The sequence below is a fragment of the Quercus suber genome, unplaced genomic scaffold (assembly GCF_002906115.3).
Source record: "Quercus suber isolate HL8 unplaced genomic scaffold, Cork oak 2.0 scaffold_192, whole genome shotgun sequence".
In the NCBI taxonomy this organism is placed as follows: Eukaryota; Viridiplantae; Streptophyta; class Magnoliopsida; order Fagales; family Fagaceae; genus Quercus; species Quercus suber.
Window position 1 is genome coordinate 21082 of NW_027069650.1, and position 16415 is coordinate 37496.

At 37.9% G+C, this 16415-nt stretch overlaps 1 protein-coding gene and 1 non-coding gene across 2 annotated transcripts; one reads left to right on the plus strand and one right to left on the minus strand.

Annotated features, from left to right (window-relative positions):
• The first annotated feature begins 7677 nt into the window (after positions 1-7677).
• Positions 7678-7750, plus strand: TRNAA-UGC (transfer RNA alanine (anticodon UGC)). The gene has a single exon. It is a non-coding gene; the product is annotated as a tRNA-Ala (tRNA).
• Positions 7751-7973: 223 nt separating this feature from the next.
• LOC111998635 (uncharacterized) lies at positions 7974-10077 on the minus strand. The gene is made up of 5 exons (XM_024030724.2): positions 9631-10077; positions 9409-9495; positions 8804-8953; positions 8515-8709; positions 7974-8287 (listed from the first exon to the last, which is right to left on the minus strand). Exons 1-5 carry the CDS (start codon positions 9865-9867, stop codon positions 8186-8188), a joined length of 771 nt encoding a protein of 256 aa, XP_023886492.2. The 5' UTR covers positions 9868-10077; the 3' UTR covers positions 7974-8185.
• Positions 10078-16415: the final 6338 nt, after the last annotated feature.

Here is a 16415-nt window from a genome sequence, read left to right on the forward strand (position 1 = left end):
TGTGGTAGAGGACGGTTTTGCATTTTTCGAAGGATCCCCCATTCCGGAAGGCATTCCGTTGGCAGGTTCTTCCTCGTCCTATAAAGTGGCAGAGACCGAGGAAGGGGGCTCGGAGAAAGGAGAAGAAGTGGTTGAACTAAGTTTGTCAGAGGACGAATTCAGTGTATTCGACTGAGTTGAACAACCCGAGGATCCTCCGTGTGATCTAGGGGACCCCCACTTGTCCGAAGCCAATCTTCAGCCCCCGAGGCTTGGTACCTAAACAAAGATGGGTCTTAAGAGACAGCCTCAAACCAGTTTTCTTGATCTGCTTGAGGGCAAGTCTGAGAAAAGTGTGCCAAAGGAGTTACAGCCTAAGCCCCCTCTCCCAGGACTTAGGCCTTCACTTGCATAGACTAGGTCGTCCTCTGTCCTTCAAATTTCAGACTTTCAGCCTAAATCCTCTGACCCGGAAAGGAAGAGATCCTCTAAGGGTAAGGATCTCGTGGATGGGGGCAGATCCCATTCTTCTCCAGGGGAAGATGAAGCATGCCGACCTCCTAAACAACTGAGAATTGGTAGCCAGCACAAAAGAAAAGAAATCGCTCAACAATCCGAGCCCCAGGCCTGGCTGCCTGTTGCCATGCTCCATGGAAAACCTTTGATGGATGACGCTACGATCCGGGAATCCCAAGGAAGTGAGGGGGCTTGCGTAGCCGATGCACTAGAGAGATCCCTCATTCTCCCCGTCGACATGGCTGAACTAGGGAGCATGAATGGGCCAGAAGTTGCCTACAACCTCAAGAGATACCTGGGCATGGTAAGACCTCTGATACTTGTTTATTCTGTTTAAACTTTATTGCCTAGCATCACCCATCTCCTTTACATCGTATTTGTTTCGGTTGGCAGGCCATCCAAGCTGTTTTCAGGTTAGACGAGGAGGTCAACAGCTAGAGTAAAGCTCTGGCGCAGGAGCGCGACATGTTCTTGAAGGCTACAAGTACCCTTAAGAGATCTGAGGCAGATCTCAAGAAGGCGATCGTAAGTCTGGAGGAGATGACAAAGGATAGAGATAGAGCGGCCTCTAACCTAGTTGTGGCTACAAAGCAAGCCGAGGATCAGACAAAGCGCTTGCAGGATGCCGAGGGCTAGCTGCGGACTGCCAAAAAAGACGTCGCCGATCTGAAGAAAAAGTTGGCCGAGGCGGTTAGGGCAAAGGGTATTGTCGAGTACGCCAGGGACGAGGCCATGAGGGCCAAAGAAGAGGGTGTATTTGCAAGAATACACGCTGAGCGTTCCTTAGAACAGACGGAGGAGGAGGCCTTTGCTGAGGGGTCGCTAAGACTGAAGCTACCTTCAAGGCTCTGATCCCTGAAGTATGCCGGCGCTTTTGTTCCCAGACTTAGAATGAAGCCCTCAACCAAGTGGGAGTTGATGCCTCGTCTGACCTTAGGAGGGCAGAGATAATATATTATCCCCCCGCAATTCATGAGGATACCCCCATTACTTCCGAGGAGGAGTCTGCATTACCCGCGGCAAGTGAAAGTCAGACCAAGACTGCCGAGGACACATCTTTAGTTGACAGACCTTCTGAGGAGGCTGAGCCCTATGGAGCGTTGGAGGGGGCTGAAACCGATGGTCAAGAGGTGCCCCAAGGTAGGGTGAGGCCTCCTGCTGACTCCTGAGCCACCCTCACTGTCCCTCAGATTTCTCCTACCGTGGAAGGGTCCTCTGAAGTAGCCCCTCCGGATCAGGGTCCCTAGGTGTTTCAACAGGCTCTTCTAGACAAACTGCTTACCGAGTTGGGGGAGTAAGCCCTCTCGTTGGATCACCCCGCTTTGATGGCGTAGGACACTCTTATTTGTTTTCTTTTTTCATTTCATTTTGCTTTTTGGCTTGGTGACATTGTAACGAGACTACATACTTTCTATTTGAAATATATATTCAGTAGCTTACTTTTAATTTCTTGATTGATGCTTCCTCTTACTTGTTATACTCTAATATTTTGCTCAATACCTTGGTTCTGTTCTGGACTTAGTCTCATGATGCAATCAGCTGTCCCTGAAGCGTGAATCCGAGGACGGTACCACCTCTCAGTTCTATCTAACGCTTTTGTTCTTCCGCAAATAGTTAGCTTTCCCATAGGCTTGAGTCTAAGGACCATGCAAGGCCTTGGTTCTGTCTAACACTTCTGTTCTTCTGTAAGTAGCTAGTTTCCCCATAGGTTTGGGTCCGAGGACCATGCAAGACCTTGGTTCTGTCTAGTACTCAGGTATATTTGAGTGGTTAGTTTTCTCATAGGTTTGAGTCCAAGGACCATGCAAGACCTTGGTTCTGTCTAACACTTCTGTTCTTCTATACGTAGTTAGTTTCCCCATAGGTTTGAGTCCGAGGACCATGCAAGACCTTGGTTCTGTCTAGTACTCAGATATATTTGAGTGATTAGTTTTTCCATAGGTTTGAATCCGAGGACTATGCAAGACCTTGGTTCTGTTTAACACTTTTGTTCTTCTGTAAGTAGCTAGTTTCCCATAGGTTTGAGTTCGAGGATAATGCAAGACCTTGGTTCTGTCTAGTACCTAGGTATATTTGAGTGGTTAGTTTTTCCATAGGTTTAAGTTCGAGGACCATGCAAGATCTTGGTTCTGTCTAACACTTCTATTCTTCTGTAAGTAGATAGTTTCCCCATAGGTTTGAGTCCGAGGATCATGCAAGACTTTGATTCTGTCTAGTACTCAGGTATATTTGAGTGGTTAGTTTTTCCATAGGTTTGAGTCCGAGGACCATGCAAGACCTTGGTTCTGTCTAACACTTCTGTTCTTCTGTAAGTAGCTAGTTTCCCCATAGGTTTGAGTCTGAGGACCATGCAAGACCTTAGTTCTGTCTAGTACTCAGGTATATTTGAGTGGTTAGTTTTCCCATAGGTTTGAGTCCGAGGACCATGCAAGACCTTAGTTCTATCTAACACTTCTGTTCTTCTGTAAGTAGCTAGTTTCTTCATAGGTTTGAGTCCGAGGACCATGCAAGACCTTGGTTCTGTCTAGTACCCAGGTATATTTGAATGGTTAGTTTTCCCATAGGTTTGAGTCCGAGGACCATGCAAGATCTTGGTTCTGTCTAACACTTCTGTTCTTCTGTAAGTAGCTAGTTTTCCCATAGGTTTGAGTTCGAGGACCATGCAAGACCTTGGTTCTGTCTAGTACCCATGTATATTTGAGTGGTTAGTTTTCCCATAAGTTTGAGTCCGAGGACCATGCAAGACCTTGGTTCTGTCTAACACTTCTGTTCTTCTGTAAGTAGCTAGTTTCCCCATAAGTTTGAGTCCAAGGACCATGCAAGACCTTAGTTCTGTCTAGTACTCAGGTATATTTGAGTGGTTAGTTTTCCCATAGGTTTGAGTCCGAGGACCATGCAAGACCTTGGTTCTGTCTAACACTTCTGTTCTTCTGTAAGTAGCTAGTTTCCCCATAGATTTAAGTCCGAGGACTATGTAAGACCTTGATTCTGTCTAGTACTCAGGTATATTTGAGTGGTTAGTTTTTCCATAGGTTTGAGTCCGAGGACTATGCAAGATCTTGGTTCTGTCTAACACTTCTGTTCTTCTGTAAGTAGATAGTTTTCCCATAGGTTTGAGTCCAAGGACCATGCAAGACTTTGGTTCTGTCTAGTACTCAGGTATATGCCCTGCTTCGTCGGAAGTGGGCCACCCTGTGGACTTGACCCTTGACCTCTCAATGCCCTGGGCAAGGGTGGTTTGGAATTCTAACCTTATGCGTGGCAGTAATCCCGTCCTCAATTCAAGTTTCTGCCCTCTTCAGTTACAAGGCGTCTCCTGACTATTTGCATTCCCCGCTTGACGTTTCGATGCATGAGGTGTGCTCTCCTTAATATTTTCGTAGATTGATGCAGATCTAATGGTCAATAGCCGCCTTGGAATTTGGTCGTGATTAATGTCGCCGATAATTCTTCTCTCGAGTTTTGCGTAGATCAATTCTCACCAACTTCCACTCTCTATAAAAGGTTATCAGGAGGGAGACGTGCTTCTGCACTTCATGAACCTTCTAACAAAACAGGAAACATGTCCTCCCAACTTTTCGAGCTCCTTCAATAACCCTGTCAGAATTGTGATAAGAGTTTGGAGAAATGGGGCAGCCTTGGATGGGAGTGAGGGCGCACAGGCTAAAGGCCCTCTTCCCTCGACCAAGAGCCGTTGCGGCTATAGTCTGCGTCAGACTTCCGGCGTGGCAAAATTTGGGCGTCACCGTGATAGTGCCGTGCATGGCGGCTAGAAGGGAGGTCCCTAAAGTACATAACGCTCTTCTCCGGGGCGCATTCCTGCCGGAGGAGACGCACAAGATTACGTCATGTTTGGTGCCCGGGTGTTGCCGTCTCCAACGGCCAGCCGCGGTGGGGCTGGGAGGGAATCAAGGGAACGTCAAGAGGAGGGGTCGACAAGCGCCCATGCGTCTACTCCTGTCTTGTCGCCGGCACCATCGCACCGGCCCAGGAGTTGTTGGTAGCCTTGAAACAGGCCTGCCTCAGCCCCATTCCCTCTAGCTAGCATTAGGACAGGCTCGTCTGGGCCTCTGTTTGTATCTTGTATTTCTTTTTCATTTAATAAAATAATGCGATGCTTCATCTCTTTTCCTTTGAATCTTCTACTTTTCTACAAAAATTTATTTATTCATTTATTTATTTATATTTTTTTTTGTAGCACATCCTCGTTAACCTTCCGTAAACTAGCTATTTAGGAACGATTGTCCGTTGGGCCTGTTAGTGCACAAATTCTTCCCGCAGACAGCGCCAATTGTAAGGACTCAATTTGGATTGGACCAAGAAAAAGGATGGGTTTCTAGCTCAACAAGCCCAAACAATACATTTTTAGAGAGTGAGATGAAGAATTAGGCCCTAACAGACAGGCAACTCTAAAAACAGAAATTTCAACCATTGGAGGTCGAGGCATCTAGGCTACTCCTTAAGGTCGCTCCTCGGCACTCATCCGAGGAGCTTCCTCCCTTTCTCTTTTTCGTTTTCCTCTCTCCCTCCTCCTTTCCTGTTCTATTTGGTTCTTCTTATATAGCCTCCCCTCTTTCTTCTCTTTCTTCCATCTGTTGATCATCCATGTACTTTTCTTTTGACCGTCCGTCCCATCAGCTGTACTATCAATACTCAAGTGATTTACAGTGACCAAGGTTATCCAGTCCAGGAGTCACATTTCCATTAACGTGGCCAGGGGATTAGGTGAGCGCATTTATTGTGGAGGTGACAACTTGTCCTGGGCTCGTCCCCCCCCACCACTTGGTGTTAGTCTCGGTCTGCCGAGGACAGGGATATACTCGGCGGGGATTCTAAGAGCTTAGGTCTTCATACATCGTCTTCGTACAATACTTCTTTCCCGGCATGGGCCCTGGGCCAGATGTGAAGTGGGCCGAGGTTACCAGGCCCACAGGCCCCACAACTTTATTTTAAAAAAAATGCACTTTTTAAAACAGTTTATCTAAATAGACCCTTTATTTATTTTTATAGTTGTTTCAACTTTCTTTCTTCTTCTTTTCCTTTTTTTTTTTCTTTTTTTGGAGAATTCGGTTTCAACATTCGAGCAACAACATATATAGTACATTCCTATTAAAAAAAAAAAACATATGTAGTACATAGTTGTCCTTTACCAAATGAATACAAGCCAGCACGGTTTAACTTATTATAAGAATGAATGTCTGACTGTCATGAGGTGCAAAGGTTTATTCTTTAGGCATTCTGACCCCATACATTCAATTAATCATAAGGCTTAAACCAGATTCTTGAGCTTCTCCTTTTTGAATTTACCATAAGCTGCAAGCACTCCACTATTAACTTTTTGCTTCATGTCATCGGGGGCTAGAAGTTGAACTATGTTGACGAAAATGTCCATGTGCACTTGCACATGGGTTTCGTGTACATGCTTTTTTTTTTCTTTTTTTTTTCTTCCACTTGCACATACACAAGTTTTATGCTAAAAAAAATGTGTTACTTTTTTGTTTTATTTAATGAGGACATAATTGTAAATTTGAACTAACTTTTCTTTTTTATATCTTTTTTTTTTTCCAACTAAACAAATAAATTTTTCATCTCTCTACTTTTCTATCTTCTCAACCAAACATAAATAAGAGAAAATTAAATCTCTTTTATCCTCTCACTTTTTATCCCCTCCCCATTTTTTATTATCCCATTTTTCTATTTTCCACCCAAACAGACCCTAAGATCGAACAGATCCCATATTTTCCTGAAAACAACCTTACACACGATTTTTGCATTAGAAATGCCTTGGTGGCACACTTTTCAAAACATGGTTTAAGTCCTCTATTTGAAAGTACTAACTTTTCTTTGGTTTGTATGATAGATAGGCCAAATGCAATGGTCAAGAATCAAGCTTTGACTTTTCTAATATATATATATATATATATTTGTTTTATTTAGTGTTTTTTAGTAGTTTGTAAATTTAGTTTAGGACTTTTGTAATTTAATTTAATTTTTAAATAAGTTACTGTAAGAACCAGATTTGAATTCCTAGCCTAAAAGATACTAATAGACTTAGGCCCAAAAAGCCCAAAACAATGAATTTGTAGAGAAATGGGTTAGAAAATTGAGTTTTAGTTAATTAAACAATAGATTAAGTAGGTTGATGGTAAAAGAAAGAAGATAGACAATTGTAGAATGAATAATAAATGTCCTCGGCAATATCTGAGGAGACTGGTTCTTATATAATGATCTTAAATGTGGTTACAAGTTTGGTTCTAGATTGTTACTGTGTTTTTTTTCTTGATTTTTCGATCCCCTCGTCTCATTGCCTCTCCCTCCTTTTATACTCATTTTCATTTTCATCCCTATCTTCCACGTGCATGCCAAATGGTTGGTGTTGATACTTGTCCCATTAGCACCTCCCATAAGTCTTCATGTAGTAGCTGTAAGGCTGAAATCCACTGTTTAGGTATCACTTCCACATTAATGTGGCTAGAGAGTTAGCTGCAGTGCATTTAATGCAGAGGGAGCAGCTTTCTCCTTAGATATTTTGGAACCCTTCCATGTCCTGAGCTTCTATAGTGCTTATCCACATCAACTGAGTGTTTCTGTGACATTCTTTCGGATAACAGACTATCTCTACGGACCTTGGCCTCAGTTAGCCGAGGTGGCTCTTATCCTTAGCACAACCCTCTCGGCCATTATGATCTAAATTGACTTCTTCGTTTGACAATATAGGCCCTTTTAACAGCATTTGCCCCCCTCTTGGACGCTTTTAGTCCTCGGCTTGGGCCTTAGGTCCATTATATACCCAAATAATGGGCTCCGAGGCCCAAGGCCCCTACAATTAGAAACATGTGTTAGGCTTGATTAGAGTGATTATGGGGTTTATGCCTCAAGGTGTGCACACAGGCTTGACCTTGAATAAATTGAATTAAATCATTGTAATTGATTTAATTGGAATAAAATGGTGAATTAAGCATTAAGAATATATTTTTCCTAAGCCTATAGGTATAGAAACTTTGAATAAATTTTAAATTGCACTCCAAGTTTTAGGTAATTTTGATGAGTTATAAACGTTTTTATTTTGATATTCTTTGAGTACATTGCAAATCTACTCTTTTCCTCCAAACTGAATAACTTGTTGAAATAGCACCAGAATGTTTATAGTTAAATTAATCTTTGACAACAAAATAGGCAAATGGGGATGTAGCTCAGATGGTAGAGCGCTCGCTTTGCATGCGAGAGGCACGGGGTTCGATCCCCCGCATCTCCATCTGTGGTAAGCTTAATTAGATTTTGTGCTCTCTTTTTCGTTCAATATCAGCACATTTCCAAACCTCACTTTTTCTGCTTCTTTTTAACTTTTTATCTTTATATCTTTGGTAGAAGATGTAACAAAATTGAAATTCTTCATTACACTTCCACACCAGACGCATCAAAGAATGATCTAAATCTTCAATCTTTTTGAATTTAATGTCAACTTTTAGACACCAAAGTTGTCGGCAAGTGATACTATTTTATTCATATTTGTAGTGGTTTCAACTTTCAGGCAACAACATACATAGTACATAGTCCTTTACCAAATATATTCAAGCTCAGCATCGTTTAACTAATTCTAAGAATGACTCTTAAAATTCTAGACTGCCATGAGGTGCAAAGGTTAATTCTTTAGGCCTTCTGACCCCATATATTCAAGTAATCACAAGGCTTAAACCAGATTCTTGAGCTTCTCCCTTTTGAATTTACTATAATCTGCAAGCACTCCACTATTAGCTTTTTGCTTCATGTCATCCACCAATCTCTGAATCACCTGTTGTTGGATGCAATCGCTAGTAAAATGGCTAAGACAAATGGAAACATAGACAATTTTCTTAACCAATTATAAAGGCAAGGAACTTGAATACGTATAATGATTCAAACAATATTTTTCATAACTTATTAGGGGAACATGTTGTTATTTAATTTTCACATGATCCATCATTGACACAAGGAAAAATGAAAAATGTGAATAGAAAGCCGAATTTAATATGGTCTTACCGACACTGCAATGGCTCGACTAACATCTTCATGAACCAAAAGTGTAGGTGGAAGAATGAAGCTTAAATTCATCTCGAATTGATTTTTAATCCTGCTTTGTGTTCCTCGTCTATCTGGGTATAAGGCTCCTTTAACACTGACATTGAAGCCAGATGATTGAAGAGCATTATCGATCCCTAGAAGCTTCCATCTTGTCTGCAAAAGATTGTCTTTCATATATGTTACAAGGTGTGAAGGGGAAAGAAGAACTTTTTCTAGCTAGTATGGTCTTAGTTTTGTTGTTGCTTACTGTTTCAAGCTCAAGAACCTTTGTGATCTCACAAGGAACTTCTGGTGGGTATTCCTTCCCATTTGATTTGCATGTCAAACGCATGTCCATTATTGGCCACACTGTTAGGAACAAGATTTGTAAGGGTGGCATCTGAATTCTCCATTCATCCTAGAAAAATTAACCATTCAAACATGTGTAAGAGAGAGGTTAGAGACATCTATATATATGTATCTATATCCAGAAAAACAAATTTTTTGAAAGAAAGTAAAGAGGTTGACCATCTATATATGTTGCAGCACACATTCAGTACTACGCCAGCATGTTAATTTAGTAAAGAATATGCTAAAATTACAAAGAGATTGATGTTACTTCGATAACATAATAAATAAAATATTAAATTATTTTTTGTGATTGGCACAAACACATTAGTTTGTAATAAGGTAAAATTTGTAATAGTAACATATATAACTCATTTAGCAATTAGTAATATAAGTTCATAGTTAACAATAACAAATTAAAGTGAGCTTAAGCTAAAAAAAAACAAAAAAACAAAACCCAGTTTTTAACAATAAAAAAAAGAAGTCAAAGAAAGTGGGACTAGGATAGATTAAGAGGCCAAACACCTCATTAACTTGTTGGATTTTCTCTCCATCTGCAAAGATTGCTTTGATAACTCTTAGCTTATGCTCCAAGTACTGATCAAATGAAGCCTGCAAATACCAAAAATTATTATGAACTGTCACTCCATTAAAAAAGTTTAAGTTGATGGAAAATGATAAATTTTAATTACTTAACCATTGTTCAAAGCGAAAGTACATATATGCTTGTGTGAGATAGATAGATACCCTAGGAGACTCTGAGAGAGGAAGATCTGTATTGAATCTAGAAGAGTACGTTGAAGGCTTTTGATTGTTTGGCTGCCATGATGTTAATAGTGCCTTTGCATGGTTTTGACTACAATTCTCTTGCTTCTTCAGGTGACCTTTCCTTTCTTCTTTGCCATGTGCACCTAGGCCTCCTCCACGGAGGACTAATGGGCGCTGGAGCGGGGTGAAAAGCCTTGCTGCTACAACCTCACCCATATATAATCACATACAGAATTTGTTTACCATTTTAAAATACACGACAATAACTATAATACTAGTGCTGTAGAAAACCAAAAAAGAAATGCAGAGGAAACAAACATTTATGCAGGGTTGTGAATGAATTGGAAGTTGAAGAGTGTCAAAGCTTTATTTGGGTTCGATATAAGCTGAAAGGTTTTAATTCAAATGATATTACACTACTGCAATATATAACAACCTAGCGCGGTACATATATAAATAATGGGGTCTATTTTTTGTTTCATATCTATAGCTCTATACCGTTATCACTGTGGGGTAATGTTAATTGCAAACTAGATATTTCTGAAACACTAATTTAAAATAATAAAAAAATTGTGAAACAATAATGTCAATGATCACCAAAATTAGTTTTCCCGCAAGTTTAGTTAGCATGTACCGCAAGCTAAAGCATTGGAATGGAGTCAAAAAAAATACTTTTGGAAGAAGAGTAAATTTTTTTTTTTCCTCAAACAAATCTTACAAAATTTTGTTTATAATTTTTTTATATTGAATGATGTTGGAGTTTTCTTAACAAAATACATAATTAAATATCCATGAGTTAGGTTAAAATTATACTTAGATATTACACTTTTCAATAATTATTAATTAGATTAATATCTTAATAACATCATCATAGAAATTTAATTGAGGAATAATTTGCAAATTATGTCACTGTTAGTCGTCCTAACCCGACCAACTCTATACCCGCACGTAAACGCAAGGTGGGGTATCTAAAAAAGGCAGATTGCTTGGGACTTCCCATGCTTTCCATTATTGGATGGAGGGATATATACAAATAAATTAACGTGAAGTGAAGCAATAGATTATCAAACCAACACTCTTTGGCTTTGAATTTTTCCATTGGAAACCCTCTTTTTTCTTGAGTACTTTCTTGTCTCTAACTATGGAGAACGCACTTGAAAGTGGAAACCCTCCTTTCCAAGTGTCCCCACATTCACGTATATAGAAACTACCCTTTAAAGTTTTTGCCTTTAATTTGACACTTCCCATAGAACCATCAATATTCCATTAATTTTGCACCAATTAACTTCCTAGTCTTTGGAGAACAAGCGTAAAAATTTATAGGATTTTCATCTATATTTTTTTGTTTTCCGAAATTTTTTTTTGGGTAAATTGCAAATTATACTCTTAAAGTTTAGAAGTGTTTGTATTTTACACCATAAAATTTCAGAATTTAGATTTTACCATCAGACGTTTGGAATGTTTGGATTTTACACCTTGACGTTTCAAAATTTAAATTTTACACCATAAAGTTTGGGAGTGTTTATATTTAACATCTCAAAATTATGAAATTTCGGAGTGTAAAATCCAAACATATCCAAACTTTGAAGAGTAAAATCCAAACACCCCTAAAATTTATGGGGTAAATTCCAAATTTTAAAATGTCAGGGTGTAAAATCAATATACTTTCAAACTTCAAAGGGTAAAATCCAAATTTTGAAACTTTAGGATGCAAAATCTAAAAACTTCCAAACTTTAAAGGTGCAATTTGTAATTTATCTTTTTTTTTTTTTTTTTTCTTTCTCCTGGAAATAATATATATATATATACTGATAAATTTAGTTCAAGTCCGGTTTTTGAAATATTGGAATTTCATCCTTAAAATATTTAAAAAGCATAGAATTGATGTAGGCCACATCAATTTTTAACGTGAAATTTCAGAAAAAAATTTCATCATAAATGGAAGGAATGACAATATTAATACAGCTGAAGTTTTGACCTTGTACAGATACTAATTTTTTTTTCCTATTATTATAAAAAAATAAAATAAAAAGAAGAAGAAGAAGAAGAAGAAGAAGAAATTGAGGATAAAAAGGAATTTTGACTAAATTTTGAAGATAAATAATGTTTTTTACCTATATATATATATATATATTTTTTTTTTTTTTTTTTGAGAAACTATATATAATATATATGATTACATAAGAGGGATTTTCTTTTTTAGTCTAACCAAATTTATGAATTTAGGTGTTATCACAATTCCCTTTTCTTTATTTTGCTTATTTCTCAATTTATGAATTACTTTCCTCTTTAGACAATCTAATTTCAAGCTAAATTAATCTTAGCTTACAATTTTTAGATTGTTAGTGTATCCATACATGTGAAATTTACTCCCTTCCTCCAAGCTGAATAATTTAATGAAATAACACGTAGGCTTTTTGATCCATCAATTCAAATAAATATATATATTTGACAACTTGGTACAAGAATGGGGATGTAGCTGAAATGGTAGAGTGTTAGATTTGCATGCAAGAGTCACGGGTTGATCCCCGTGTGTGTATATATAAATATGTATATACATATATACAATGTTGACTTTTCTCGAGAAAATTATTTTAAGAATTTACATAAAAATAAAATTTTTGACAGCCTTCGTGGCCTCCAAAACAAGTACTCTATCTTATTTTAAGGGTCAAGAGACCCTTAAAAAACCTTATTTACCAAGGGTGAAAAAATTATTTAAGAGTCTACCATCGAAAATAAATTTTTGACGCCTTCGTGGCCTCCAAAATTGCTCTATCTTATTTTTAAGGGTCAAGAGACCTTAAATAACCTTATTTACCAAGGGTTAAAAGATTTTCATGTACAACCTTAATGAATAAGCTTATTTAAGGGTCTCTTAACTCTTAAAATAAGATTTTCATAAAAAAAAAAAAAAAAAAAAAACCACAATCATGCACAAAAACCACACACTACAACCAAATGCATCAAAATTCCAATGTATACAACCAAATACATCAAAAGTCCAATGTACTATAACCAAATTACAAATATAGAAGATAAATCTATTCAGTTGATCCAATTGTCTCTTACCATGGCGAAGCAAGTACTCAATGTAGAGGAAATTTTTCCGACTTGCTTGAAATTACAACGGAACTCAGCTTACACAATTGATTCAATCTTACATCAATCTTCAGCAGATTTGGAACGAGTTGCTCGAAAAAACCCTCTATATAGACTGAGTACTTGCTTCTGCATTCCAGAAAACCTTGAACCACTAGAGTTTCTCATAGCATCTTCTCATTAAGTTTGAAATTGGATATGCTTTCTGAACAGCCAGAAAAGGAATTTATGAATTTTCTTCACTCACACTGCAAAGCAGCATAAAAACACTATTTATTTGTAAAACTTAAACAAAATTAACCATAACATTTTGAGGAAACAAAAAGGCAAGCATGTTTGAAAGCAAAGAGAAAAGACTTCAGTACTCCTTTCTTTGTAAAATGATTACAAGATAAAAAGAGTTGCACATAATATGATAGTGGAAGCTTAGAATCAAACACTAAAGGAGGAGAAGCAACTGTTCCAACGACTAGTTCTCCATCCAAAACGATGTCATGCAGTAAAGTGATGAGATATAAAACACACCTAAAGTGAAACGGTGCCGTCTCTCATTAAACCCAACAGTGTCGTTTTACCTTGTAAGAGTTATTGAAGACCTGAAGACCTGAAGAAGCCACGCACGTGTAAGGGTCTGTTACAGCTTGTGTGAAGCCGTTACAAGTTTGTTATACCAGACTTCGTTGGGCATCACCTTCCTTTCTTCTCTGATGTATCTATATATAGATATCTATTCACTTGTATGTTCATTCACTGCATTAGATTCTTTGATATCAATAATATCTGGGTTTTCTCTCAATCATTCCTTTACCTCTATTTTCCTTTCTGTTGTGATTCATATAGTAATAGTGAGATTGAGAGAGATTTGTTTAGAGAGTAAGAGTGTCTCATCTCTTACTTTGTCAATGATTGCTGAGGCTTGTTCTGTTGGGTTTTTGTATCTCATACAAAAAACACACGCAGCGGAAGCAACAAAACACGGATCTACTTCAATCATGAAAGATAAACATGTAACCATGAATTACTAGAATCAAAGAATAGAAAGCGTACCTTGGTGCAGTGAATTTCAAAAATTCAAACTTGAGAATACCTTCAATCTTCATCTCAATTCCACATGGTGCCCAAGATGTGTGGTCTCTCAATCAGTCTTTTGTACATAGATTCCCAAAGAAAAATCCTTCTCCTTCTCCTTGTGGAGAAAAACTGATTTCTTTTTCTTTTCATCTTACGTACGTTCAAACCATTCCCATAGTTTCTTTATTTAATAACACTTATTAAATAATGACTGATTTCTAATTGGGTTAGCCTTTTGGGCCTACCCAATTGGGCTTTAGTTTGTGGCTTGAGATGGGACCAAAGGGACCAATAAGACACCTCAGTTGTTGGGCAGCCGCATTTATGTTGATGGGACATGTATTCTCAAGATGGAATTCATAATCTCTTAACGGAGATATAAAATATTCTCTTGAGATAAGTTTAATGGGTTTGGTTATTCAGAGTGTTGGGCCCAACCACTTTAGTAAAGAGTTACTAAAGTATATATTTATGGAATTGGATTTCATAAATATATGATGAATAACATAAAGGATTAAACTGGGTACTCAAGGATTAAGATGTAGTAACCTTCAAAGTGGCAGTCAATATTAATGACTTTGTATTACTACGAATATTTTAATGAAGGGGTTGAATGTATAATAAAGTCTTGGGAAATAATTTATAGATAAGGCCTAGAGTGCAATTATATTCTTATAGTGGTATTGAATATAATTAATGGTAACTTTGGACTTGTCAAGAGTTGACGGAAAAGCTCAAGGCCCATTGAGCTAAGTGTCTTATTNTTAAAACATATCAACATACCAACTAGAAGTCTCCACTTCCATGATCAAGACAAATCATCTTAGTTGATATGTTATAGTCTTCGCAGATGAAATGCCCAATTTCATCACCGACTACGAACTAAAATTCTGAGTTTACAAAGAACTTGTGATTTATATCTTTCTGTGACTTTTCACATAAATCACATACTATGCATCTCATGGACTAAGATAATGTCCCATTAGTTCATAAATGGTCTCATGCAATTAAACAACTTAATTATTCATGACATGCCAATAAATTGGATTTTAGGGCACAAACCCTAACATGTTCCTCCTGTGAATCTTGTATAAGTGCTAAAATGCACAGACTTCATTTGAATAAAACTTCAATTATTTCCACTTCATTTCTTGAACTTGTACATAGTGATGTTTGGGGTCCCTCTCCCATGACTTCCTTACTTGGCTTTAATTACTATGTACTTTTTGTTGATGATTACACTCGTTTCACTTGGATGTTTCTTCTTAAATCTAAAAGTGAAGTTCTGTCTGTGTTTAAGCACTTCAAGTCCATGGTTGAAACTCAACATAATTCTAAACTCAAAACTTTGAGAACTGATAATGGTTCTGAATATATTAATGCTGAGTTTCATTCATATTGCTCTACTCATGACATCCTCCACCAAACTTCATGTCCTCATACCCCTGAACAAAATGGAGTGTCAGAAAGAAAGCATAGACATGTTGTAGAAACAGGTCTTGCTCTTCTTTATCAGTCACATCTACCTATTAATTTTTGGTCATATGCTTTCACTGCTGCAATTTACCTTATTAATAGGCTTCCTTCATCTGTGTTAAGCTTTCATTCTCCTTGGGAGAAATTATTTTCTAAAATCCCATCTGTTCATGCTCTTAAATCCTTTGGGTGTGCTTGCTATCCTTTCCTTAGACCTTATAATAAAAACAAGCTACAACCTAGATCTACACCATGCATTTTTCTTGGTTACCCTCCCATGTCTAATGGGTACATTTGCCTTGATCCTTCAAATAACAGAATCCATATTGCTTGTCATGTGTTGTTTAATGAATCTCTTTTTCCCTTTGCTACTAATCCTAATCTTACCAATCCTCATATTCCTTTCTCAACTTCGTTGTCTGATTGGTTGTCTCATCCTGCTCCTTCTGCTTCTATTCAATCTATTGATACTCCTACTTCTTCTCCTCCATCTGACTCTAACTTGGTTGCTTCTTTACTTCCCTCATTACTTTCTTCTTCCTATTCCATTCTTGTTGTTCCTGCTCCCATTGAAACTCCTTCCTCAATGTCTACTTTTCCTTTTCCTTCTTTGTCTGTGATTCCAGACCCTGTCCTAGCTACTGTGTCATCTTCCAATTCTGCTCCTACTACTATTGGTCCATCCACCACTAATGCCCATCCTATGGTTACAAGGTCTAAGCATGGAATATATAAGCCTAAAGTTATGCAGGTCTAATGTGATTATACTGATGTTGAACCTCCTTCCTTTACCATTGCTTCTAAGCATCCTCAATGGGTGGCTGCAATGGATGCTGAATTCACCTGCTTACAGAAGCAAAATACTTGGTCATTGGTTCCTCTTCCCAGAAGAATGTTGTGACTTGCAAATGGGTCTATAAGCTTAAAAGGCATAGTGATGGGTCTGTTGCTAGATATAAAGCCAGATTAGTGGCTAGGGGCTATCTCCAGCAATATGGATTGGATTATGATGAAACTTTTAGTCCAGTTGTCAAACCTGCCACAGTTAGACTTCTTATTGCTTTGGCTGTGCAATATGGTTGGGAATTGAAGCAATTAGATGTCTCCAATGCTTT